Below are 25,176 nucleotides of genomic sequence, written 5' to 3'. Positions count from 1 at the left end.
CAGATAAGATAACTTTCAGAGTGATTTGGGCTTGCAGAATGAGGTCCGCGCACTGAGATGCATCTACTTGGACAAGAAACTTTACGCGGACCTGTCAGCCTCCATCAGAAATCATTGCTGTTTTCTACAGCCGATGGAGAGGACTGGCCTGATTTTGAGTGCTGCGTATGTGGCCGTTCCATTGCAGAGAGAGAACAGAGGCCATCCAAGAGAGGACCGGGAAAAGGTCATGACTTTACTCTAAGTACTATATCATATACACAGGAGATAGAAGGCACGGACAACAATGCTGGATGATATGCGCACTGTGATACCGGCAATACACACTGGAAGTGTAATCACGCACCATCGTTACGAGACTGACGACGTAACGGTACTTCAGTCGCCGGGATGACGGTTTCCAGTCCCCCCGCCAATTCCCTTAGTCCGTCTTCGCCCTCAACGTCTTCACCCCAAGGCAGAGCATCGATGTCGACATCCCAACCAAGCAGACAGCGCAGCACGACGCGGGCCCCCGCCTTGCTCATCACGGAATTCAACTCCCTGCATTTCTCATCGCAAACGCACTCCATACATCCCTGCGGTGTGATGCACTGGCACGCTTCGATGCGCGCCACCGCGCGGCGAAGCAGGACGTCGATGAACTCGAACGCTTTACTCGCAATCCCGGAGCCGCACGAGCCGCCCTTGGCGTCGTAGAAGGTGAGACGCGCTGGTCGTTGCCGGGCCGGGGGCTGAAGATTCCTGACGTTCTCTTTGATTTGTTGATCGCGCATCTCGTTCGCGATCTTGAGGTTTCTGCCGAGTTCCTTCTTTGCGACTTTGCATTCCGTTTTGACGTCGCCGGGCGAGGAGATGACGAACGTAGGGAGCAGGGAGAGGACAGCATGTTCGGCTGCGTGAATAGCGGCAGCGATGTTGAGGCGTCTTGATTCGAGGATCTCTAGCGCGCGTTTAGGCACATCGAGCCACATGCCTTTGGTGAAGATGTCGATCGGCGGGTTGTCCACCGCCACGGCATCCAGCACACGTCCGCGCTTGTCAATTTTGAAGAAGCCGTACACAACTGCGTGGATCTGCACCGAGCCGTAGAATGCGCGAGAGGCGGAGGTCTGATTGATCTGCCGCATCAGTTCCGTTTCAATGGGGTCAATATCGGTGTAATCGCGCTGCATTGTGCTCCAATCCACGTGAACCTTGAGAACGCGAGCGAACCGCTGATCAGTGTTCAGTTCCTTGACGAGGTATGTCTGGCCCTGATGCAGAAAGATGCCGCCTTCGTAGATAGTGAAGAAGGCACGAGAAGCCTCCACTTCCTCCAGGATGACATTGCGTGCGTTTGTCGCGTCAATGATGGCAAAATGCTGGTCCTCTGTATCACGAATGGGCACACAACGGGAAGGATGAGGTCGGAATCTCTCGTGGCAATGGTAGAACCCAAAGGTGTCCTTCACGAGTCTCGTGGCCGCGAGCTCATGCAGTTGCTCTCCAAAATAGACTCGATCCTCGTCTGGCCGGATCGGCATCTCGAATGCCGCGCATTGAACATGTCCTTCGAGAATCAGCTCATTGGAAAGATCAATTTGTAGCTCGCAGTTGGGTTTTGTGAACAGTTCATCTGGATTTTGCATGTAGTATTGGTCGGTCGGATACCTATCGCCAACCAACACAGACAAAGAATCCTTGTTTCGACGTCCAGCTCGACCGCTCTGCTGGCGCAGGTTGGAGATGGAATAAGGGAAGCCAAGAGTGATTACAGCATCGAGAGAGCCAATATCGACCCCCAGCTCGAGGGCGTTCGTAGCGACAATCCCTAGTAGGTGGCCCTCGAACATCTCTTTCTCAATTTTCCGTCGGTCTTGCGGACTGTAGCCGCCCCGGTAACCCATGACGAGTTTTCCAACTTCTGGTCTATCGATGGCCTGAAACTCGTTCCGTACGGCTTGTAGTAGTATCTCGCACGTTTTCCTGATCCTGCAGAAGGCAATTACTCTCGCGCCTCTGAGGATCAACTGACAGAAGAGGCGGGCAGTTTCAGCAACACTGTCTCCGCGTCCTGATGTGGAGTCATTAGGGTCTTTGTAAGGGGTGTTCCAGCATAAGAACTCCTTGCGGCCTGACGGTGAACCGTCGAAATCAATCAGTCTGACATCGTCAATGCCAAATACTGCCTTCATATGTTCTTCAGGGTTGGCTACGGTCGCAGAACAGGATATAAACCGGACGTGTCGGTTGCCCACCGCAGCACAGATCCGATGCAGCCGTCGCATGATGAATGCAACGTGTGATCCGAATAGGCCGTTGTAGACATGCAACTCATCGACGACAACAAATTTCAGGTTCTTCAGAAAGGTGCGCCAAGAACTTTCCTGCGGTAATATCGTGATGTGCAGCATGTCCGGATTGGTGAATATAATGCGGGCCTCGTCACGAATGAGGTTGCGACTCCCCATCGGTGTATCGCCGTCGAATGTTTCGACCATGACGTCCTGCAAGCCGTCCATAAATTGCAGAAGCTCCTTCATGCTGCGCTTCTGATCCTGTGCGAGAGCTTTAGTGGGGAAAATGTACATGCCGCGGCTGTTAGGGTCTCTTCCAAGCTCATGAAGCATTGGGACCTGGTAGATCAGTGACTTGCCGGAGCTTGTAGACGTAGATACAATGACATCTTGACCGGCGTATAAGGAGTTGATCGCTTCCGCCTGATGCGAGTAGAACTGTGTTATGCCCTTTGTGTTGTACAAAGCATTAACGAGATCTTGCGAGAGCTGAAAAGTCAAGTCTCCGTAGACTGGCAACTGAGCCTCAAACACTCTATGGCCTTCAGGTACGATTTGAGCGAAGTACCAATCCATTGCACGAATCTCTTCAATAATCTCTGCCATGGATTTGCGCTCCTTCGGTATCTCGCGAGGCGGCATCGAGAGGAGTTTCGCCGTTTCTAGGTTGTCATCCTCAGACACAGGAGGACTCGGAATCCATGCGTCCTTCTCCCTTTCCAGCCTCTCAACTGGATCGCTGCCGTCATCCTCGCACCGCACCAGGAACGCATCAATCGCGTCAGAGAACTTTTTATTCCGTTTCTCAATCAAAGCAAGCATCTGCTTTTGACTGTACACGGGCATCTTCAGATCCTCGTCCTTCATCTTCCGCACGGGTTTCGTGGGCTCCCCGTTCTTCGGATGTCGCACCTCGCGCTTCAGATCCCCGTCCAGGAACTCAAACAGCAACACCTCCTTCGTCTGAACATCCGCATCAATGTCAGCCGCATCGCATTCCGGATGCGAGAGGCCATAAGACTGATTCCTCGCCGTTTCCTTCTCCCCCACCGTCATAACCTCCAACTTGGCCTCGTCCACATACTCGAATTTCACCGCCCGAGGCACAAGAACCCTCACCCGTGCAATATCCTCGACAGTCAGCTCGCGACCATGGCCCAGTTGCGCCTGCACCGCTTTCCGGATATTCTCGAACGTCGTGGCGAAGTGTTTGCGCGTGCAGCAGAATGTGTACACCAGGTTCAGGGCGCGGTGGGTCTGAGCTAAACTTTTGAAGGCCTCCGGCCAGGGTGCGGAGGGTGTGCGCTTGGGTGATGGGCTCTTGGTCACCTTTTGGGCTCTCGTTCTGGTAGACTTGGAATTTGGCTTCGCCTGTTCAGATTTGCCGGTCTGGGCTATCGCGTCGCGGTTCGAGTCTAGACTGTCGCCCTGGTCGGTCGCTGTCTTACTGGACGCGGTCTCTGTTTCGAGCGCCGCATCCGGGGTAGTTGCCTTTCGCGGTCTTCCGCGTTTTCTTTTGGTATTGGGGCCTTCTTGCAAAGGGGGTTGTGCTCCGTGGACGTGTTGCTAAATTCGGGTGTGTTTGATCCGAAATCGTCAATTCCGCCGAGCTCATCGTTTCTTTTCCTTTTCAATGCGAGGCTGGAGGGAGCTGAGTCTGGCATTGGGCCAGTCATGTCGACGCTCCATCGTGGTTGTTGTTGGGATGCGACAAAGCTGAATTGGAGGTGGGCAAAGCAGAGTTATTCTAGTAGGGGAGACGCGATATCACGTGTTATCGCATTCCATATAGCCACTTACGGACTAGCGTACTCTACCACTCGCATAGGTAGAAGTGCAATATGTATTAAAGAAGACAGAAGTTACTCCTCAGTCTAGGTAGTTCAAACCATGCTCCAAAGCTTCATGCTCCAGAACTTCAAGCCCCAACAACCCAGCCAGAAAATGCAAGAAAGTCAGCCCACATCTCCAAGCCCGCTCTGTCAATTGCCCCATAAGATCTATTGTCGGCCCAGGTATCGTAAAGGTTTTCAAGTATGGACAACTAATAATTTGGTGCAATGTACCATCGTCGAATGTGTCGCGTCGTTGCAACCGAGCCTTTAGTGACATAGTCTACTGGTGCTGTAATAGATCCTGAATGACATGGTAGAGCTCTTTCGCGGCGTCCTCACTTCCCACCTAGTGTTATGTCAGCAACGATGTTACGATGGGCACTTGTAGAGGAATGCCTTACCCTGAGCAGGAGGGGGACAGTACGGCCGTCCTCGACACCAACCAAATGAATCTGCTTGGACTTGGGTTCATTGCCCGACGGATCTCCGACCTTCATGCCCTTGAAAAGGGGGGTGTTGAGCATGACCCTCAAGACGCCATCCGCTCGCATGATCATGCGAGCCGCCTTTTTATCCTCCTGGCCGTCCGTTACTTTCACATTCACCTTGAATGTGCCAATACCGCGCTCCTTCCATTCCTTGTTCGTGAACTGGAAAAGCTTCGCTTTGCCGCTGAAGTACGTCTTCTCTTGTTCCTCGCCTGTCTCAACTGTGGTAGAAAGAGAAGACGTCAGTTTTGGAGCAGTCCGTTATGAATAGGACAAAAACACATACTCTGCCGCTCGAAGAATCTCTCGTCGGGTTTCTCTGCCTCGAATTCTTTGGGACCTGTTTCGGCTTCGTCCTCTTCCTCCTCTTCTTCATCCGCATCCGCCGCTCCAAATGGCTTGTCCTTACTGCTGCTGCCAAAGGTGCTAGGCGCAGTGCGAGAAGCGAAGCTGGTGAGCCCCCCGGATTTAGCAGCTGCTCCGAATCCACCACTGAACCCTGAAAAACCTGATCCTAAGCCCGCAAAGCCGGAGGTACTTGCTCCAGCTGCAAATCCCGTGGCTGCTGGTTTCTCAGTCTCGGACGCGGCTGGCGACTTGAAAATAGATGGAGTGGACGCTCCAAGCGAACCGAAAGGCGACTGCTCTGACCCAGCAAATGCTGCCAGGCTTGACGAGGCAAAGGCAGAGGGAGAGGTTACAGCCGCCGCTTTGGTAGGTACTTCTTCCTTGGATTTTGATGCGCCAAGGGAGCCGAATGGAGAGACTGCGGACGTATTGGCAAAGGCGCTCGTGACAGGGGCCTGCCGAGCCATGCATGTCAGCGCCATTTCCCGGCCAAGGATACAATGTGACGATCAACACTTACCGGCTTTCTTTCTGTGGAATTGTCACGGTGTCGCTTCTTCTCAGGCTGTCCTTCAGACTCGGGCTTCTCTTCTGATTCCACATTCTCGGTCTTCGTATCCGTCTTCTCCGTAGCACGTTCCCCGGACCCGTCTTCATCGAGCTTGTCCCGACTTCTCTTTTTCTTTGGGCTCAAGATCTTCCTTGGAAGGTCATTCTCGCTCCGTGGCGGCTGCTCGTCACCTTCGCTGGTAGAGTCGCGCGATCTCTTGCGTCTGTGACCATGTTCCTCGCCATCACTTTCCGCTTCTTCGTCATCGAATGACCTCTTTCTGCCTCGGCTGCTCGACCGGCTATCCGAACCTCCGCCGAGTTCCATGGTGTGGTTGGTATCCGCTGATTGCTGCGCATCTGTAGTTGATGTCATCTTCACATCGGTTGCTTCCTCGCCGTTCTTGGTGATTGTTTCCTGCTGAGCAGAAGCGATTGACGTCTCCTTCAGTTTCTGTCGCACGGGACGCTCGGTTCCCTCGTTGTCAGACGCCTGGCTATCTTCCACCGTGGTTCCTGTAATCGCATTAAGTATTAATTCAATTGTGCAAAGAGAGGAGGCTTTCGGTGATCGCTTGAGTATGATAACAAGCAAAGCGACAGCGTTTCTCATACCTTGCGTCTTTCCCGTTTCTTCCTCCTTTTGAATTTCACCTAATAGCAAGCCACTGCGTCAACATAGAACTCCAATACAAGTTCTAGGAAATAGGTACTCTACCTTCCATAACTGCAGCAGGTTGTGAATCCGACGCCATATTTACCAGTTATTTCCACCAGTAAACTCATTCGATAGTGTAGAGACGATTTTTCCACGGCCAGCCCAGATCGGATTATCGTAGCGCTGAGCGGCTGAACTGGTAGATAAGGCTGTGTATGAAACTGAGACCTGCCGTGTCAACTCAATGGGCACATCAAAAGGGTCATTCGACAAATATAAATGTCGTCTCAAGTGCGAAGACTCAGTCATAAATCCAGTAAGGGTCGAGCGAGGGGGAGAAGGGAGAAACAACACAGAGTAGCTGCAGTTTAAGCCCCACGCACGGTACAGTGAGGTTTGTACCAACACGTGCGATGCGAACCAGCCGAACGACGTACCTCTTTGTAGACGATTTATTGAGAGGCTCTGGTTCGGAGCATCCAGAAGACGAGCAGCGACATACGCCGATACAGGAAGGTGATGAAGCGGCAGACCGAGACGCAATCGAGTTCCAAGAAGAGTGACGCTGAGCTGTGTTGTCTTATTGTCACTCCGGCTTGTCGCCCGGTCACCGCTCGGATCCACCCCGCTTACCTTGAAGCAGATGGCAATGGAGTTTGGGCAGAACATTCGATTGGATATCTTGAAAATGCTAGAATATCTTCTAAAGTACAATACTTGTGAATTCGGATATGATAATAGCTGACACAAACAAAGAAAAAGAACTCATTCACTGATGATATAGCAGCATACATGCCCAAATGTTGTGTTCCTGTCCCTTTTCAATTCATCTGGCGCTTGACTGTAGACTGGAACCTTCGTTCGCAACTAGATTGCTAGGATACCTGGCCGGCCGTATCGATCCTCCAATCTTCTAACTGATAAAACAAAGACAGCCGATCGCGATGTAGAATACGAACAGCGGATAGACCGCAATGCCTACCCGGTTCTTGATCACACCCGACCCACCCAAAATGCTCACACCTGCAGCCAAGGACCATGCAATGAGCGCTAGGTACACCGGTATCCGGGCAATAGTCGGGAGACCCAATGCGCTGAGCATAGCAGCGATGACCAGAGGGAACAGAGTGTAGCCTATGATGCAAACAGATTGAAAGAAAGAACTAGTAGCCGAGGATGCAACCGTTAGTACACTCCGGAGCTTCATATACTTCGAAGGCAAAACATACATATTCCCACCGAGCAACTTGATCTGCAAGGTCACAACAGCCTCTCCAATCCAGACTATGGAGAAGACACCCGAGAAGACGAGGGATGACTGGTCATCCTTTGCGCGCATCGATAGGAACATGCTCAGGAGCAAGCAGAAAATGAGCGGACCCCTGCACATAGGTTTGAACATGTTAGCCAGCCAGCCCGCCGTTTCAGTCGACCATTTCCCACTTACCAAAGATCCCAGTCACGCAGACCCTCACTCATTCCACCCTGCAAGACCACATCGGCATCCGGCCAGCGTCCTACAAGGCCTCTTAGTCCGCCGCCGAACCCGGTCGCTTCTCCTCTCTCGGCGGCCCCGATTCCTCCGCCGCCGCGCTGCAGCATACCTCCCATCAGGTACTTAGGCCACAGCACTTGGCGCATCTTCTCCCATACTGCTCGTAGATCTCGTGAGAGCGTCTCCCAAACGGTTTCATCGATGGTGTTCTGCGTTGCGCGGCGATCCTCCCCCGGGATGGTCGATGTCAGGTAATTGCTGGATAGATTGCTTCCGAAACCTCCTCTGCTCGAACTCGAGGGTTCGGACTGGATGTTGCCTCTTAGCGGAGCGGTATCGGAAGTGTGAAGAGGGTCGTCGGCTTCGATGGCTGGCATGGTAGAAAGGTCATGAAGCGTCAGTACATCGTAGTAGCACGGGTAAACAAACAAGAGCCGATCTGATAATAGCGAGGAAAGAACCTCGGAAATGAGACGTACTCACCATCATCGGCCTCAATTAGGTCGTCATCAAGGATCGATTCATCATCGTGTAGATCCTCATGGAAACGACTTTGGGAGGTGCTGGCCATGGTAGGCACGTAGATTGCTTGAGCTCCGACTCTGGTCCAATGGTATATTTTCGCACTCTGTCAAGCCGTATACTCTCCGAACACCTTGCCCCCTTGGTTGAAATACGTTAAAAGGTATGCTAATCCTCAACAGAGTATTTTGATGGTGCGTCCCTTGGAAACAGCAGTAAAGTCTCCCTCGTGCTGCTGTCTCAGGCAGAGAGGCTAGAGTGGCATTACGTACGCGCACGGGCCGAAAAAGGCAGGCGGAACAGTACCTCTAATGAACGATTTGAGGATAAAACAATCCGTCCTTTCCAACAGTAGTACTGGTAACTCATACTATTAATATGTCTTAGATTATGTGCTGATTTATCAGAAATTGTATACTTCAGCTGGTGCTGTCATGAGTGCACGTGGGCTTATGCTTGGATCAGTTCGACACAATGTGACCAGTCCGATCATCATCACCGATTGTCCGATGTGATCTAGAAGTGATTCTGGAGATGAAATATTTACAGGCACAGATCTTCAATGCCATGAGAAACAGAAGGATCATATAGTATACATGTTAGTGTTGCAACGCCGACCCCTGTATATGCATGCAATATGCCAGACAAAGATGGGATATGGCAATGAGATGGTGTTTATACAAGCTGTACAAATCAAATGGGCTTTTGAACAGCCCCGCCATAAGCCTTGCTATAGGTACGAAGCTTAGTCGGCCTCGTCAGCGGCCTGGGCCTCGTCAGCGTTCTTTTTAGGGTCATGCTTCTCCTGGAATGCCATGACCTGTTCGAGGGTTGGATGCAATCGAGCGTATTCGAACTTTCGGACCATCTCGGCATTCGAGTATTCGCGGAGTTTCTGCGACTCTTGCTCGAATTGCTCACGGTCCGATTTGGAAAGGAAGGACGCATTCTCGGGCTTGAGAATCTCGTCAATCAGACCTCGCGTGCGATCCATCACCGTGCGAGCGGTCGCACCAGAAACCGTATCGCCCGCGCCCGCCCGCGTCCGCTCAGGCTGTGAAATAAATGAAGTCTTTCCATTCTTCAGAGCCTCATGAAGCTTGTCAATGTGAGGACGCAGGTTCTCCAAAGCAACTGTCAGCAAGCTCAGCTGTAATCTCCGACCCACGATGTCGAGGCTGTCGGAGGGTTTCCGCGCAATCTTTAGACCATTCAATGATATGAGGTGCTGTGGATTGTCCTGTAGTGTTTGCACGAGGTTTAGATACTTTTCAAGCGCCCGGGGTGGGGAAGGACCATGGACTTGTCCATGATTCCCAAAAGTTCGTTGGCATTTTTGAGAATGTTGATATTCCTGCGATCGCGAAGACAACAGCTCATCGCGATGTGGAACGTTTTCCATCCTGGTTCGGGCACCTGGTCGCGCACAATTTCGACCGTAGCACGACTAGCGCGATACACTCTTAGTAGTCGCAAGTATGCATGCAACGAAGGCATGTCTGGTTTGATGGTATACTCGTGATCCTCGAGCGTTAGATGCTTCCAGTAAGCTTTTCCAGTACCAAGACCCTGAGTCATGGTATAGCAAGTTTCAATGAGTATGGTGAGCTCCTTGTCACCTGGAACAACGTAGGATGGACCAACGGTGCCTTTCTTCATTTTGGAAGCAGAATCAGTAGACACCACTGGGTCAAAAAGGTTTTCAAATTCCTTATCGTCTTCCTCTTCCTCTTTTTGCTCTGCCTTTTCTTCGCGTTCTTCAATTGCGGTCTCTGCTGGTTTATATGGTCGGTTGCCTTCGTCTACAAAGGGAACGTCTTCCATCTCCTTATTTTCCGCGGATCGGCTCTTTCGGCATCTGGCCATCTCAGACTCCCGCTGGCGCTCAGGTGAAGGCTTCTTTGCCAGGACGGGAAGCCCAGTAGTTTGATTCAAGAGTGCGAAGACATCGTAACAATCGCGCTCGCTGCCGCCTTCAAGCAAGAGGCGGGCCATTGTACGCACGAGTTGGATGTCTAAGTCGAGTTGACCTCTGCTCCACCGGTAGACAACATCAGACCAGATTCGTTTGCCTTCCTTGACGCCCTGAGCCCTTCGCTCCAAGATGCGATCAATCTCAGACATCTTACTCACGTCAGTACCGACGGCGTCTCTGATGGCTCTCAATATAAGGGTGTATGTCACAGCATCGGGCGAGCATGGCCCCTCCTCGGGTAGCTCACTCGCAATCTCCCATAGTGTATCTGTATGCCCATGGCGAACACATACGGTGAGCATGGCGTTGCTGTGGATGATTGAAGGCTTAACTGCAGAGTTAAGCTCATAGATAGATCTGTAAATTGACAAAGCAGTTTGCACGGGATTCAATCCTATGTGCACGTTTTTCGGCACTGTGGCAAGACCATACAACATAATCGTGTAAGTCCAGGAAGTAGGCTTTCGTCCACGCTTCTTCATCTGCGAGTTCGCGGAGAGACGACAGTCAGCAACCGTGCAAGAAGAAACTTGCGAAGGGGGAAAAGAAAACTACTCACTTCATTGTAGAGCTTCCATGCCGCTTTAGGTTGCTTCTTGTTCATACAGTACTCCAGTAAGTGATTCCACCCCACTGAGCACTCCATATTCTCCTTCTGCGCCCCGCGAACAATCGCCACCGCGAGAGCAAAATCGTCGGCTTGCAAGATTTTAGCGACCCGGTCCGCCAGCGCCTTGGGATCTTGCAACCACTGCAACTCCTTCTTTACCACCTTCCTCCTGACTACGTCCGCTAAGGGACCGCCATCGGGATGCGCCCCGCCGCTGGCAATCTCCAACAGCACATGGTCCTGGAAGAGTTTCCTCTTGCCCCAGGTCGGTTTCCTTTTCTGTTGTGGTTCGTCGTCCTCAAAATTCGCCGTTGAATCAGCAGCACTTTGCTCTTCCGCATCGGCCAACCTCGAAGCCTCTGTCGAGTACCGCTTCACGCCGGAAATTGACCCCCAGGCTACAGATTGGCCCACAACTCGACCTCTCTGTGCGGCGCGCGCAAGAGGAGCACCGTATAGGACGCTCTGAGAGACTTGAGTGGATCTTGAGACCGGCAGACTCCTCAATCCGACAGTGTGCTGGACACTCGTCCGAAGCGCAGCGCCATTGGTACAGCGAAGCATTTAGGGCCTTCAGGTCCTGATCCTACCGTATCTCCTCAATCACTAACACTTGATCCTCTAAAGACCCCTTTGTAAGGTCCAAACGTTCGACCTGGCGTAGTCGAATGCGCAATCGTCGACTCCGAATGTTGAGGCTGGGCCGGCAGATCGAAATTTCAAATGATTCGCTATTTGAATTTTCGCAAGAACAGTAATCAACAAAGATTACTGAGGAAGAGAAGATAGGACGTTGGAGATAACACCCTTGAGCGGCCACTGGAAGAAATCATACAGACCAGGCCCAAAAAAGCGTCTGGGGCTATCGCAGTTATCGCTGCCATCAGCCCTAGGCAATAAAACGTTAGCGCAATGCGATTGCTGCATTCTTGCGGGAGAACATAATTCCGTTCGGATTATTTCTTACTTAAAAGCCAGGCAACTACACTAGCCACACTACAAGCCACATGATACACAGCTTCGCCACACTGCGCTATGCTCTTAGTTCAGCCTTATGAGACCACGGGCTCATGCTTACTGTTAGCCTCCTCGGTAGTCCCGTTTCTTAGTCCCGTACATGCTTCAGGATCGACTAATCGTTGCATTTATTATTTACGGCTAGGCCACTTAGGATACTAGTCTGTCCTACCTTACCGATCTCTCAGAAAAGTGGGAACCCTCCGCTTGAACGTTAAGAGGGATAAGCAGCGACTAACTCGGGTTCGACTTAAAATGACATAGAACATGCAACGGCAACTGTCTCATTTAGTGGAAAAACACGATTGAATCAAGCACCCCAAGGAAACTTCAAATCATAGTCAAAGCACATGACAATGTCTTACTTGATACCTCTCTAGAGTGCGGCAAGAACAGTATTCTCATATCTTCTACAGCGTCACTAACCCTCCTAGTACTTCAACCCGTTCATGGACAGCGCTTCCCCGTACCTGAGTCATTCATAGGGGTTGCGAGGTCCACCCAAACTCTTGAATCCAAGTGATGTTGCCTAGGAATATTAATTATTATACGAGGAAACCGCAATTAAATCTTATTGGACATCATCATTTGAGCTATCAAGCTTCGATTATGCACCACATCACGTGTCTCAAATTTCAAAGGCCCAAGGAGGTGGCAGTTGCCACCAGGAGGGAAGAGCGGAATAATCAAGATCGAATTGTAAGACTTTAGCCACCAGACAGGGTCATGACTGCGTGGAAGGTCCACTGAGCAAAGGACATAATGCACAAGTTCAAACCAACCCAGGGTAACGAGGAAAGAAAAAACATCAGTCAGGACAAAGGAGAAAAAAGTACAATGCGAAGCGAAGCAGAGTATCAATGAAAGGGGCTCGATAAAAAATATGCGGCATGTATCACAGGAGAATGCTCAGCTCATGCAAAGTGCCTCGCCAGGAGTCCAAAATCACAACAGTCCTGGAGCCAGTTTTTGCAAGGACGAGGGCATGTTGTCTTTTGAGTGCAAAGGGGTAGGTTTTGTCTTCTCTTTTCATGTCAAGCGATCTAATTCAAAAACAACAACAACGTGGACAGAGCGTAAGTCGCAAGGCCGCTCTTCGAGAATAACGAATCAAGGCCAGATGGTATCATGTGCGCGTGACTTTAAAGAATTAGATCCGCGATGGCGACACGGGATTAGGGAGGTAAGAGATATTAGAATATGCAACCTGAGAGAACACAGGAATGATGGGCATCTATTGTGGGTAGCTGGCCGATTGGTTTTCTGCAAGAAGCCATCGTCGATCAGCTATTGTCCCTTAGAGCAATAGATCCAAGGACCTCGTCGAAACGTATTTCCATCCTGCCTTGGGGCATGTTGACAAGAGAAATTTTTTTTTTTTTTCTTTTTTTTTCTTTCCTTCCTCTCTTTTGTGTGCATTTCCTCGTGGCTCGGTCCTGACAATGCAATGATAACAAAGGACTGACTACTTACGTTGCTGATACACCTGCCCGCTTTGTCCATACGGAGAGTGAGGGTAGTTTGGAGGATAGGCCATCTGGCCATTACCCTGATACACCATGCCACCGGCACCGCCGTACTGCCCCGGTACTTGGCCGTCGGCAGGTTGGTAGCCAATTGGCGGCAGCTGAGGGCGGACACCGCCAGCGTAAGCAGGAGGTTGAGCCTGCGCAGGATCGGTGGGACCGGGAGCGTCAACCTGGTTCGCCTGAGCAGCTTGAGCGGCGGCAGCACGTTCACGCTCCTCGGCAGCTTTACGCTGGGCTTCTTCCTCCTTCTTTCGAGCTTTCCATTCCTTGCGGATTTCTTTGAATTCTGTGGCAAAGGGCAAGATTAGTTAATAGAACACAGTCGAGGGTGAAAGCGGGCAAATGAAACAAAATGCTCCACATTCTGGGCATCTAAGTTGAATCGGTATGTAGAATTTAACTCCACGCCAGTGCCTTGCGCTACTGCGATCCGCAGCGCTAAAGCAGTGTAACTCGACTAGTGTGAGATACCCGCACTAGTCTAATCGAAACCAATGGCGCTATTAAGAACCAAGGAAAATCCGTGACATTGTAACTGGGCTTTAAAAAGAGAGAGAAAAGGAGATAGAGGAATATATCGGAAACATACCTTCGGGAGTCCGTTTGGCTCCGTGCGACTGCATAGTAACGTGGGCATTCAGGTGGTTGAGAGTACCATAAGCCTTTTCGCACCCGTTCCAGCCACACTTGTACATACGTTCGATTTCTTCATAGCGACGTCGGGGTCGTTTGTGCTGTTGCGCCCCAGGAATGGGCACAAAAGAGTATACCTATAGAAAGAGTCAATGAGCTTTTGAACAACATATTCGGTGCAGATGAAGAGTGCGCCGTGTTCCACAGCCCCGTCAGGCACGCAGGCAGCGGCCTCCAATTTCAGAGGCGTCCAAGACAACAAAAAACGCAGACGCGCAGCCTTTGGAAATAGACGCCAAAATTATCAAAGACATACCTGGCCAGGGCGCGGCCCTGCGGTCGCAGCAGGGGAGGCGGGACCAACCGTTGTAGCAGGAGCGCTATAGGGTCCAGGAAGACCGTGCTGGTGCTGTCCATAACCATGCGACCATTCCGGACGCCCATACATCTGAGGAGGAGGCGGGGGAGGATGGCCTTGATACTGGGCCATGTCATGACCCTGAGGCTGATACGGCGAATAGGGAGGAGGATAGGTAGGGCTAGAGGCCGCGATTGAGGGATCTATAGGAACGTCCGCGTCAGACTTCACGTTCGTGTGATTGCGATGGTCATTTTGGTGCCCATCATGGAGGGTGGTCATGGACGGACTTGTTGCTTGAGCCATACCTGCCGCACCACCGGCCTGGGTGTTGGGGCGTGATGGTATTGAGGCGGGCGAGCGAGGTAGTCCGGATAAGCGGGTGAGCGCGCGGCGGGCGGCTGGTTCAGACCGTAGTCCGACTGCGGTGTGTTGGAGGACGAAATATTGGCGGCGGCGGCAGAGGCAGGTCTAACCTCGGGTTGAGGCGTGTACTGAGGGGTAGGACGGACCTCTTGCTGAGGCGTGTATGGAGCAGTGGCAGCAGCAGAAGCCTGGTCTGCAGCTGGGAGTTCAGAATGCGCAGCGGCAGACGGAGGATACGGAAAGTGCGAACCTGACTGCGCGTACTCGGAGGCAGGTCTGTTGTCCATAAAACAAGATCTCAGCTGGAACTGAAGATGTTCCTAATCTTCCTCCAAACTCGCGTGTCTGCTGTTTCTAGACGCGTCGAAAAACACAATGAGCTTTATGGATATAAACACGAGTATGTTGTATCGCGATATGAAGGAGGGGAAGGAAAGATTGGTGTACAAGATCGCGATATGATCTTGTGACGAAGTCTTTCTCTTTTTCCTTTTCTTTCTTCCTTTGTAGACGTACTTTTCAGTAGTGAATCTGGATGGAAGTTCCCCAATCCAGAAACAGTATCGACAGAGAGGACTCGCGCAGGCGCTATTCACACCTGAGCCGATGATTGGAAGGTGAATAGAAATTGAAAGAAAACAGACAAGATCAAGCGCGTGATCACGTCGTAAACAAATGACACCGACGGGCAGAAGTAATTGACAGATTGAGTTAAGAATATGGATATCAGACGGTGCTGGATTTGAAAGATATGATGCTTGGATCAAGATGATGCTTAATTGCCTTAGTCGCCTTTTAGGGTGGATGGAGGATGCCTTGCAGGTGGCGGTAGGCACAGCAGCACGAGGAACCAGCGGGAAGAAAAAGGAACCGTCGCTTTTAGGCCTGGGGACGAGGGTTAAGAAAGTAATCCAGGGCCAAGGCCAGTCACAGCACCCACAAGCGAAACGAGGAAATGATTAGATAAAAGGTTTAAGATTGAAAAACAAATAAAATGGACCACCAGACTCAAAGAGAGATAGCGCGAGAGACGGTGTCTTGATCGAGTGGCGACCCAGGATATAAATCACCCTAAAATCGAGACGGAGGGAAATTTGGTCGGACTCGAGCCGGTAACGAACCTGGGTGGAGGAGGCGGCCTAAAAAGCCTTCGGACGAACCAAGTCGCGATTCTTTTCACCAGCAGTGAAAGGAAAAAGAGGGCGGAAAAAAAACGAACAGGAAGAAAGAACAGAGACCACTGGTCAAGAGCACCTCGTGGGTTCCGAGGGTGTGGTGGAGTGCGTGGGGACGTAATCTTTCACAGTGGTGAAAAGGAGACGGAGAGGGAGAGGAGAGGAAATATTGGAAAGCCACCGCCCAATAGATGCTCAGGCTTTCAGACTTGGAGGCGATAACAGGAACCCTCCCAGAGGAACGTAAGAGGGGGTCAAAGATGGGATTCTCGCAAGTTGCGTTTCTATTCGCCGTTCCTCTTTCCCTTTTCTTTTCTTTTTTCTTTTCTCTTCCCTTTCTGCTTCGAAACTTGAATAGCCGGAGTGCTGTCGCTTTGTGGTGATGGGTCCGTTACCACTCAGTAATTCCGACCCACTTTTTCCGTGAAATATCAGGGCTCTCCGACGGTAAGAAAAAAAAAAATAACAGTTTCTTCCTTTTGATTCTCCAATTGTTTTTTACAGCCCTTCCCCTCAGTAGTATCCAATCTAGTCGCTAGGCGGATCTGTGTTTTCGTGTCTTCGAGTAAGCTGTACTGTTGTAGGCTCTTCCCCGGCTAAGCTTTCCTTGTCTGACTTTCTTTTTCTCTTTTTCCCTCTTTCTCTTGTTTGAGAACGGAGCTCTCCGCAGAAAAAAGTGGCGAGATTAGAATTTTACCGAGCACCCCCTTTTCCTTCTATTGGGTATGGCTCTTGTTATTCGCCCACCCGGAATCCTCGCACGCAGTTGTCTGTTGTGGTGTGTCGCGGTGTTGACACCAATTTCAAGATGTTGTTGAAAAAAACTTATAGTAGGACGAATTGCTGTTAGAGGCTTAGAGCTTGGATAGTCTAGCCGCGACTTGGGACAGACGGTGTGCGTGTCGAGTACGGCCGCAGGGAGACTGTCATGAACCTAGCGTGTGCGCCCGTGGAGACCATCCAAGATCACTGGTCGTGGCCGAAGTAGTCAGGCTTTACTTAGAGTAAGGACAGATCGAAGAAGGGCTAATATGGCGTGCCCGAGGAACGGCTTGAACGGTCTGGGTAAAGGTCCAAGTAGCGCGGCCCTAGTGAAGAAGAGGGTGTAGCGCAAATCGGGGAAAAGCAAAGAGCGCGTGCAGGTTCCCCTACTCCGTCGTAGTGGAGGCTTTGACGAGGGAAAATCCAGGGCAGGAAAGAATAACGGAAATGGTCAGAAACAACCAGTGGTTCACCAATAAGTAATGTAATAATTATGACAAATATCTTCGAGCCAAGTTGTCCCTCAGATAAGTGCCTGTGTAAATAGGACACAGTCCAGAATAATAACGGAGAAATTAAAAACAAATATGGAGTAGATGTTGTTGTATTCCTTTGGAAATCAAAACGGCGGCTGATGCCGGTAGTAGGTAGCTTTTTTCTGCTTAGTCTGAGGGACTGTTCAGTCGGGAAGGTCATTAAAGGTATGGATGGGCAGATTGAAGGTCACTGGTGGAAAGGGGGAACGGAGAAAATAATTATTACCTACCTCCCTATGGGGGTAGCCCGAGGTCGTCATCTCACTTGTCCTTGGGGAGTACCTTGAAATACGATGAGCAATTGACAAAACACATCGTCTGCTACTTGACCACAACAGCTTAATCATTTACAAGTCAGGAACGCGTCAGTGGGGCACACGATGGCAGTGATCCAATCATCAACAGCATTGAATCACTCACACAGGCAGAAAGTGACTGAGGAGTTTTGACTATGGGGTACTGTGTATCCATAGAGAGAGGGAGCAGTAATCGAATTTCCGAATCACCCCATTGCAGAGTACAAGCGCACAGTAGACTATAAAGTTGTGATTTAAGTAGGTCGACCTACCTAGAAGAGCAAGCGAAAGATCAATCATGGATCAATGGTTACTTAGACAGGTACCTTAGGTAACCTTGAAGTGGTGTGTTGGTGGGATCGATCATTTGTCGCGTCGTTGAATCCCACACTGATGTTGGAGGTCTGGAGTACACGATACACATTAATACAATAAACAAGTTGTGGTACTTTTGTCGTGTCAATTCTTCGTTAACATCATGGCTTTTATCCCACGTATTTGATACGATGTGTAGTTTGGGCACTCGATGATACTGGCTAGAAAGTGCCATACAACCTGATGACGGCAAGAAATGCTACCGGGTAGCATAATGAACATGTGATCAATAATGATATTGAAAAAGCAGTGGAAGTGGCAGCACCAGATGTTAGTAATGAGATAGGAACGGAGTGATCAATGTCCGGAGTAGTTGAAATTCTTATTATTGTGATTTTACAAAGATGCTAAACTCCATCAAGTAGGATACCGGCAGTACTCTCTAATTCTGCTCCTTCCAGCACAATCATAAAATCAAAATTCATTATCATTACAGTGCCAGACAATTAGCATCAGCTTGTCTGCTAAAGGGGCCTAATATGAAGGTCAGCCATGCATGTTGAAGGGGAAGAGAAAGCTACCTAAGGAATGCAAGAATCATGCAAGGCTCCAACCTCGGAAAGGCTTTTAGCCTGGGCAGGCCTGGGTCCCTAATTTGGGCTCCAATTGATTGGTGCTCTGACTTGATCATACCCCGCGCAGGTGGAGCCCAAAACACCCTCGCCCACTAATGCCTCCCGGTGAAGAGAACGGCCAGCAGGGAAACAACTTGAGAAATCAGAAAAGGCGCCAGCCATGCTTGTTGCTTAAACAGTTCAACCTCACATCATGATGACTTTTTATGTATCTAGAGTTACATTAGACGAGCTGTAGAGTGATTACCAGTGTTCTGTAGGGTGTGCACTAGGCTCCTTAAGGTGATATTGTGAGAGTTAATGTTCTTATGGGAGTTCTACATATTTATTGAGTAGACATACTCACGTACCTGCTCTATCGTTATTACAGTATAATATGACCGAAGTACTAATCCAGAAGAGTGTGATATCAATGTCCCGTCATACTCGCCAAGTCCAAATATCGCAATAGCAGGCTTCTGGTCCATATCTTACCCATCCACCGAAAACGATTTCTGTGCTTTTGATGTTGGTGATGTCGTTGCTCCTCTGCTTGTATCCATTTACTAGCCTTTATCTGGGCTGTTGTTCAGAAGAAAGCATGGATTAGGTGGACGATGGGAACACAACAATCTATTATAATGACCTGGATTGCATCTTGTCTCCAAATGCGTGGGTTAGATAAATACCATTAAGGTATTCATCATGTCTGGACTTGATTTATGGTCCCATATCTTACAGAGAACCATAGTGTTTCGGATGCTGGCCGATTACCGTCGCCTTTTATGGATCAGTGTCGATCGGTTTAGACAATTGTCCTTCAATCACTACTCCGTACGCCAACTGGAAAGAAACCAGCCACTACCAAGGGTACGTAGGCCTCAAAGGGTGGTGTTGTACGAGAGCTTCGAGCTTCAAGTAACCATCCAAAATCTCAGGACACCACAAGGTCATTTTTACATGATCATCACGTCCACAATAAGTTGGTTTGCTTGAAAGCACTTGATGCTCTGTAGGTGTTCGCTTCATACATGCCTTGCATTTTTGGAGACCAACTAGATCACTGGGGCCAAATACTGTATGACCCACACCATTGACAGCACAGTGCTCTATCCGAATTTGTGATATTACTAATTCTTCTTCTCTCCCACTTTTACTGCAGCATCATGCAAAGAATAGGGGTAAAGACTCGGCACCCCGATCCTCAAAGCGGCCCCTGTGGTCATAATTTCTGTCAATTGATCATTTTATATTGAGTGATTTTACTTCGTACATTCGCCTCTAAGAGTTATATTCATCCGCATCTATAGAAATAGACTACCGGTGTTGATGAGCCATGGTACCATTATTTATGCGGCTAGTGCGCTGTCACGCTATAATCATGACCATGTCGGAACTAGTCAATAATACTCGGCTCCACGTGGGTAACAAGGCACCATCTGTACGGGCTACAAAGTTCCATCATTCTACACAGTATCTACGGAGTACCTTACCTACCTTACTCCATTCGGTTGTATCTGTTGTATGATTGTATGGCTTGATACTATTTTATTTCTCAACACTCCTGCGTGATATTTACAACTTTATTCAGAACTGCATTTTCCAACCACCTCTGTCTGATCTTGATAAGTAGTACCAACAGCCTACCGGTATCTTGAGTTACTATTGTTAGCATCCACAACCGTACTATGTTGTACCTTGTTTCGATGTTCCAGATAAAAAATATTGCAGATTATTTTCCGAAGGCGTAGGATCCTGTGGCCTATAGCTGCTGAGATGGTCAGCCTCAGACCGAAATACACTTTGGACTATGGAACTATAAAACATCGCTTAGAAATGATTTAAACTTAAGCAACCTATCTTACAGGGTGAGAAAAGGTTACACTACTGAAACAAAGTGTTGGTTAGTCGGTGCGAGCTCTTGTCCGAGATGTGGGGAGCGAGATGGGGCCATAATTATGGTTATTATTGTTGGTTCATTTCGCAGAAGAGCGGTCTTGAACTTGAATCCAAACTCAAATCAACCTCAAAACTCAAGAAAGCCCAGGAAGTAGGCCGGTGCGGGCCAGGGCCAGCACATAACTCAGGTATCATTGTCTTTTACAAATATCTGAATGGTGCGCTCAAATTGATGATTCGGATAGTCGGCTATCTGATAATCAATTTGTCTTGCTGAACAGTGACTCGTCATTCATGAGGATAAAGGTACTTCCCTTGTATTATGACCTCCGGCGGCTGCTATGTGAAACTTGCCAATTGAGCTATCGCGAGTACCAATTACCGTATCAGGTACTTCCATACTCACGGACTCCAATTGACTTTGATCATAAGCGACACCCGAGGTTCGCAAGTTAGGTGCACGAGATTATGAATGCAAACAGGAAGCATAGCTTGACTGCTCTACGACTCCATGACCACGGTCCATTGAAGGCCATCGGGTAATAATAGCGATATCATGATAGCACGGACAGTGTGCCAAGCTAGCCACTATCCACACAGCAGGATTCAAGACTATCCGTAAGTAACCTCCAAAGTCACTAAATCATCAATGACAAATCATTGAATTGAAATTCAACTGTATATTTGCGGATCCGCTATGGCAGTTTGGTCTGCTGACTAGGGAGGAATCGCCTACCTTAAAGAGGGGATTAGTACGGAGTATGTACTTGTTTCATTCGTTTACAACCCCGGCGGAGGAAGGTCAATATCTCCGAGTCTCCGACTTTGTGATCCACCCGTCCACTAGCAGGACGTGGCCTGAATCATGTTGGTATCCTGGTAAGTTGGTGTCGAGTAGGGAGCCTCTCAGCCTCTCAGGTACCCGAAGTAATTTGGTTCTCCGCGGATGTCTCAATAGATTGAGACTTTGAAAATTTACAAAGCTGGCTTCTTATATCATCTGCATGACAATTGCATAAGGAGGACATAAAACTACCAGGCACTGTAGCGGCACAGTAAAGTCCTAAATATAATAGTTGAGGTGTCAGTGACTCAGTGTACATGTTCTGTGCATGATCTACGGCAGCTCTAGGAATTTAGGGACTAAGGAGTCAAGCCAGGATAGTCAAGGGATAGTGGCAGCTGCATCCTTTACTTCTTTTGGTAGAGTATGACAACTTTGTTTCTACCTCCGGTGCCTAGTCTAACTCCTAGATGCCTAACTGGTGACTATTATCAGCGTCTTCAGTGCACTGACTACTTTGTCTGATGAGATTTGGGTGCCGTATCCCTGACCCTGGTTGAAGACTTTACTAAGGTACCTGTACGTATTCAAGATTCCAACATACACACTGTATTAATACAACAATAGAAAATAATAATACTATCATTTATCAAATTATCAATGAAATGCTTCCGATATCCGCGCTTTGGGACCTCCCTGATTTAGACTCATTTGCACCCACTTTAAACAAAATATTAATAGTATTGATAATAATTCGGTACACGGTCTTCGGACTGGCCTTGACTGCCTCCACCCGAACCAGCGCCAGTTCCGCTCAAATCACGGCCTAAGCCCTTTTGGCCTCGCAGCATATGCCTTAAACTGCTTTTGCTTGGGAGGCCGTCATTCGTTGACAGTTTGTGTCCCCAGGAAGCAGAAACAGAATGATAAGGTAGAATTGAGCATCTGATCCGTCGCACCTGAAGATACAATTCCTCATCGTCAATGGGGAAATTACAAGAAGAAATCTACGAGATGATTTGTTATGATCTTATGGGAAGACCGGCCCAGGAGCTTGCTGATAATAATACACCTGATATATCTCCAGAATGGACGGAGCATGAATACGCCGAGGGGTCAGGGCACGAAGCTCAATCCCCTATGACCTCCTTGGACGCGGAGTGCTGAGTCAGGACTCCCACATGCACCCATATCAGTAGGCCCACAAGGTACGGACTAACCATGCCTAGGTTGCGGATATACTGCTGTTAGCTCAAAACAACTAGTGTCCAGTCATATCTTTGGTTAGGTCATTTTACCTTGCGCAAGGCAAAAGGATGGACTCGGCCTTCCGACGCGACATTATCGAAAAGTGGAAAGCTTTGCCAGTTGGTAACTTGAACAACTTGAGGCTCCTGCAGCGGCACGTTGTCGTTATGTCATGCTGCTATGCACAAGCTGAATGCCACGACATGCCTGGACAAATCAGTTGACAAGATGACTAACATCCCAAGTACCAAGTAGGAACAAACCACTGCCGTACGAGCCCACCATCTACCTACTAGGCATTGTCTAGCCTTTTGGATTTGGAGAGAGCCGCAGGAGGCCCCGCAGGAGGCCCCGTAGGGGAATTGAGCCTCAGGCTTCAATCCAGAGCGCGGATGGCTTGGCCGCCTTAGTTAACCTCATTGTTGGTTTTCATCATTGAAGCAGGCGACATATCAATGATTCGAGACTGGATTTGACCGTCGATTCTCTGTCATCGGTGTGACCAGCAAAAACTACTTATAATATGGGATGAGGTGATGACTGAGTCAATCCCGGCGAAATAGGCAACGTTATACAAAACTATATATTCATGTCTCCTTCATTCGAGGCGACAGATAGCTGGGACATAAACCCGCCTCAATCCCTGTCTCCCCAGAGACTGAATTCGAAGATGCTAGAGGTGGGAAAAACTCGTGACCCAGAGATTGACTTCGAAGATGCTAGAGGTGGGAAAAACTCGTGACCCAGAGATTGACTTCGAAGATGCTAGAGGTGGGAAAAGCTCGTGACTGCTTGGCCATAGACCAAATCATCCGCACCTGCCATCCAGTACCATCAATTGACTACGGAGAAATATTGTCCGTCGACTTGCAGAAACATGGACTACTTCCCCACATACGCAATTGATATTTGCGGGGTTGAGGACATTGATATCAAGGTCTCAATCCCGGTCTGGGGTAAACCGGTCTCTGAAATGGTATATTCATCAGATGAGAAGAGCTCAAATATTTCTCTTTGGGTGATAGAAGACAATTGCGGAGGACATGATTGCGGGAACAAGGAACCTGGCTCTTGCAGCCCTCGTCTCTGTGGCAGCAGCGCTTCCTGCGCAATCGAGTCGCAAGCACGCGTTTGACTGGGATGCCACCAGATACCTGTTGGTTCTTTATAATCCTCAGCGTGTACCTTTGAAGAAGATTGTCACTGACGCACATCCTGCAGACTCGCATTTGGCGACTCCTACACATACGTCCAAGGAACACATGGTCACCAAAACTACAGCTTCATCGGCGACCAGCTGAACTTCGCATACGATTGGAAAACGTTACTGACCAACAAGATTGTTCAGAACCAGGTTCGCTCCACCGCAGCGTCCACGAAGTCTGCTGGCTGCTAAAGACGCCGTGATTGCTGACAGTACCACGCTTCCTGCTAGACCGCCACGGCCGAGGGAGGCCCCAACTGGGTTGAGTTCCTGACAAACTGCGGCGTCAAGAAAGGGTCGACATCACCACTGAGCTGTGAGAAGCAACTTTGGGACTTTGCCTTTGCTGGAGCAGACATCTCTGTTGAATAGTATGAGCCCTCTATAGAAGCCCTCGCGCACCACTCATCTAACTCTTCCCCAGCACGCCCCTACACCACAACTACACCGTCTCGCTCGTCAACCAAGTGACACAATACGAGCAATACGGCCACCCCGTGCTCAAGAACATCATCGACCCATCCCGCACCCTCGCCGCCATCTGGATCGGCATCAACGACATGAACGACTCAGCCAAATACGCCGTACACTTCCCCACCTTCTACAACCGCATGATGACGACGCTCTTCGCCTCCGTCCAGGCCCTATACAACCTAGGCTACCGCTCCTACCTCTTCATGAACCTGCCCCCTCTGGACCGCACCCCCGCCAACCAAGCGCGGAGTAATCCCTCCCCCAACGCAACCCAGATAACCTGGTTCAACGACGCGCTGGCCCAGCACGCACAGAGCTTCGAAAGAGCCCACGCCGGCACCACCGTCCACGTCTTCGACGCCCATACAGCGCTCAGCAACATGATGGACCACCCGGCCCGGTATGGCATCGTCAACACGACGAATTTCTGCGCAGGGTACAACCAGCCCGACATCGAGACGAATTACCAGGCGTATGGGTGTCCTACACCGCTGGATACATACTTTTGGTTCAACTCGGGCCATCTGACGAGCCATGTCCATAAAGAACTCGCGGAGATTCTAGAGGCGCAGTTGAAGGCGTGGTCGACGTGATTTGTCTGTTGGTGGTTGATTCGTAGAAGATTCAAGATTCTCAGACTTCGAAACCGTGGTATGAGTATGAATTGTACTTCTTGAGAAGACTTGACTGTTCCGAAAGTCGCTGGATTGGAGCGAATATGACTTGTAGGTCCTCTTCTTAGCTCCCATTACTGTGGCCACTCCCGGATGCGATCCATCATTGATACTGGCAAGACAAGTATGGGCTCGAACTGAACTACATGCAATGTTAAATATGCTCTGAAAAGTAGTGACTGCTTCATATAAGGATTCATATTTGATTCACAGGAGTGCATTGAATAAAGGCAAGGATAGTCAATTCCGGCCGGCAACACTTGGCAAAGTAGAGAATGATATGCAATATATTGGCCTCAATGGACGGAGTATTTTACTGTGAAGAAAGAAAAAGGAGGATGGTCCCCTCCAACTTATTCAATAGAAACATCCAATATTGATGCAAATGCAAACTAATTGCACTAAGACCACTGAACGAGCGAATGGCCCCAAGTTAACAACTTTTGAGATCAGAATTAAGACGCATGAATAGGATCCGCAAATTAGACAATTCCAGCAGCGGTGAGCCTCTGCGGCTCATTTCAAAGCCGATG

At 49.5% G+C, this 25,176-nt stretch overlaps 7 protein-coding genes across 7 annotated transcripts; 2 read left to right on the top strand and 5 right to left on the bottom strand.

Moving 5' to 3' along the window:
* Positions 1-213: 213 nt before the first annotated feature.
* Positions 214-3,973, bottom strand: P174DRAFT_437327 (ATP-dependent 3'-5' DNA helicase). The gene is made up of 14 exons (XM_024826266.1): positions 3,840-3,973; positions 1,548-3,792; positions 1,438-1,526; positions 1,301-1,416; positions 1,242-1,276; positions 1,191-1,217; positions 1,065-1,169; positions 963-1,037; positions 822-941; positions 679-788; positions 618-657; positions 568-593; positions 452-543; positions 214-430 (listed from the first exon to the last, which is right to left on the bottom strand). The coding sequence occupies exons 1-14, from the start codon at positions 3,953-3,955 to the stop codon at positions 339-341; spliced, it is 3,288 nt and encodes a 1,095-aa protein (XP_024687485.1). The 5' UTR covers positions 3,956-3,973; the 3' UTR covers positions 214-338.
* A 134-nt stretch (positions 3,974-4,107) lies between these two features.
* On the bottom strand, positions 4,108-6,706 carry P174DRAFT_437325 (Ran-binding domain-containing protein). Its single transcript, XM_024826265.1, has 7 exons — positions 6,595-6,706; positions 6,218-6,378; positions 6,115-6,153; positions 5,471-6,015; positions 4,889-5,405; positions 4,516-4,823; positions 4,108-4,460 (listed from the first exon to the last, which is right to left on the bottom strand). Exons 2-7 carry the CDS (start codon positions 6,252-6,254, stop codon positions 4,395-4,397), a joined length of 1,512 nt encoding a protein of 503 aa, XP_024687484.1. The 5' UTR covers positions 6,255-6,378; positions 6,595-6,706; the 3' UTR covers positions 4,108-4,394.
* A 127-nt stretch (positions 6,707-6,833) lies between these two features.
* P174DRAFT_447457 (Yip1 domain protein) lies at positions 6,834-8,545 on the bottom strand. Its single transcript, XM_024828665.1, has 4 exons — positions 8,136-8,545; positions 7,605-8,022; positions 7,387-7,539; positions 6,834-7,320 (listed from the first exon to the last, which is right to left on the bottom strand). The coding sequence occupies exons 1-4, from the start codon at positions 8,221-8,223 to the stop codon at positions 7,071-7,073; spliced, it is 909 nt and encodes a 302-aa protein (XP_024687483.1). The 5' UTR covers positions 8,224-8,545; the 3' UTR covers positions 6,834-7,070.
* Positions 8,546-8,654: 109 nt separating this feature from the next.
* P174DRAFT_437323 (pentatricopeptide repeat-containing protein) lies at positions 8,655-11,574 on the bottom strand. The gene is made up of 3 exons (XM_024826264.1): positions 10,709-11,574; positions 9,471-10,631; positions 8,655-9,441 (listed from the first exon to the last, which is right to left on the bottom strand). The coding sequence occupies exons 1-3, from the start codon at positions 11,321-11,323 to the stop codon at positions 8,920-8,922; spliced, it is 2,298 nt and encodes a 765-aa protein (XP_024687482.1). The 5' UTR covers positions 11,324-11,574; the 3' UTR covers positions 8,655-8,919.
* Positions 11,575-13,241: 1,667 nt separating this feature from the next.
* Positions 13,242-14,949, bottom strand: P174DRAFT_416591 (putative C2H2 transcription factor (Con7); the record flags this gene model as incomplete). Its single annotated transcript, XM_024824515.1, has 4 exons — positions 13,242-13,591; positions 13,895-14,075; positions 14,255-14,521; positions 14,605-14,949. 4 exons carry the CDS (start codon positions 14,947-14,949, stop codon positions 13,242-13,244), a joined length of 1,143 nt encoding a protein of 380 aa, XP_024687481.1.
* Positions 14,950-18,956: 4,007 nt separating this feature from the next.
* On the top strand, positions 18,957-19,433 carry P174DRAFT_32608 (uncharacterized protein). The gene is made up of 3 exons (XM_024821656.1): positions 18,957-19,056; positions 19,112-19,230; positions 19,299-19,433. The coding sequence occupies exons 2-3, from the start codon at positions 19,120-19,122 to the stop codon at positions 19,374-19,376; spliced, it is 189 nt and encodes a 62-aa protein (XP_024687480.1). The 5' UTR covers positions 18,957-19,056; positions 19,112-19,119; the 3' UTR covers positions 19,377-19,433.
* A 3,901-nt stretch (positions 19,434-23,334) lies between these two features.
* Positions 23,335-24,562, top strand: P174DRAFT_362021 (SGNH/GDSL hydrolase family protein; the record flags this gene model as incomplete). The annotated part of the gene is made up of 4 exons (XM_024821827.1): positions 23,335-23,447; positions 23,513-23,645; positions 23,727-23,866; positions 23,920-24,562. The coding sequence occupies 4 exons, from the start codon at positions 23,335-23,337 to the stop codon at positions 24,560-24,562; spliced, it is 1,029 nt and encodes a 342-aa protein (XP_024687479.1).
* Between the last annotated feature and the right edge of the window lie 614 nt (positions 24,563-25,176).

Source organism: Aspergillus novofumigatus, assembly GCF_002847465.1.
Source record: "Aspergillus novofumigatus IBT 16806 chromosome Unknown P174scaffold_1, whole genome shotgun sequence".
NCBI lineage: Eukaryota > Fungi > Ascomycota > Eurotiomycetes > Eurotiales > Aspergillaceae > Aspergillus > Aspergillus novofumigatus.
Note: the sequence above shows the minus strand (reverse complement) of the source record. Positions and strands in the feature narration are given on the sequence as shown.

What these genes read in the sequence shown, in the direction of transcription:
- P174DRAFT_437327 (XM_024826266.1), bottom strand. Translation starts at nt 3,955, where the DNA reads ATGACTGGCCCAATGCCAGACTCAGCTCCCTCCAGCCTCGCATTGAAA. An exon ending in ATCAGGGCCAGACATACCTC is followed by an intron (nt 1,218 to 1,241) that starts GTCAAGGAACTG and finishes AACACTGATCAG; the next exon opens with CGGTTCGCTCGCGTTCTCAA. An exon ending in ACACCGCAGGGATGTATGGA is followed by an intron (nt 544 to 567) that starts GTGCGTTTGCGA and finishes TGAGAAATGCAG; the next exon opens with GGAGTTGAATTCCGTGATGA.
- P174DRAFT_437325 (XM_024826265.1), bottom strand. Translation starts at nt 6,254, where the DNA reads ATGGCGTCGGATTCACAACCTGCTGCAGTTATGGAAG. An exon ending in GAGATTCTTCGAGCGGCAGA is followed by an intron (nt 4,824 to 4,888) that starts GTATGTGTTTTT and finishes TTTCTACCACAG; the next exon opens with TTGAGACAGGCGAGGAACAA. An exon ending in CTGTCCCCCTCCTGCTCAGG is followed by an intron (nt 4,461 to 4,515) that starts GTAAGGCATTCC and finishes ACATAACACTAG; the next exon opens with GTGGGAAGTGAGGACGCCGC.
- P174DRAFT_447457 (XM_024828665.1), bottom strand. Translation starts at nt 8,223, where the DNA reads ATGGCCAGCACCTCCCAAAGTCGTTTCCATGAGGATCTACACGATGAT. An exon ending in CCTAATTGAGGCCGATGATG is followed by an intron (nt 8,023 to 8,135) that starts GTGAGTACGTCT and finishes CTACCATGCCAG; the next exon opens with CCATCGAAGCCGACGACCCT. An exon ending in CTGCGTGACTGGGATCTTTG is followed by an intron (nt 7,540 to 7,604) that starts GTAAGTGGGAAA and finishes ACCTATGTGCAG; the next exon opens with GGGTCCGCTCATTTTCTGCT.
- P174DRAFT_437323 (XM_024826264.1), bottom strand. Translation starts at nt 11,323, where the DNA reads ATGCTTCGCTGTACCAATGGCGCTGCGCTTCGGACGAGTGTCCAGCAC. An exon ending in CATGGAAGCTCTACAATGAA is followed by an intron (nt 10,632 to 10,708) that starts GTGAGTAGTTTT and finishes GCGAACTCGCAG; the next exon opens with ATGAAGAAGCGTGGACGAAA. An exon ending in GAATCATGGACAAGTCCATG is followed by an intron (nt 9,442 to 9,470) that starts GTCCTTCCCCAC and finishes GCGCTTGAAAAG; the next exon opens with TATCTAAACCTCGTGCAAAC.
- P174DRAFT_32608 (XM_024821656.1), top strand. Translation starts at nt 19,120, where the DNA reads ATGCTGGCCGATTACCGTCGCCTTTTATGGATCAGTGTCGATCGGTTT. An exon ending in GAAACCAGCCACTACCAAGG is followed by an intron (nt 19,231 to 19,298) that starts GTACGTAGGCCT and finishes CCAAAATCTCAG; the next exon opens with GACACCACAAGGTCATTTTT.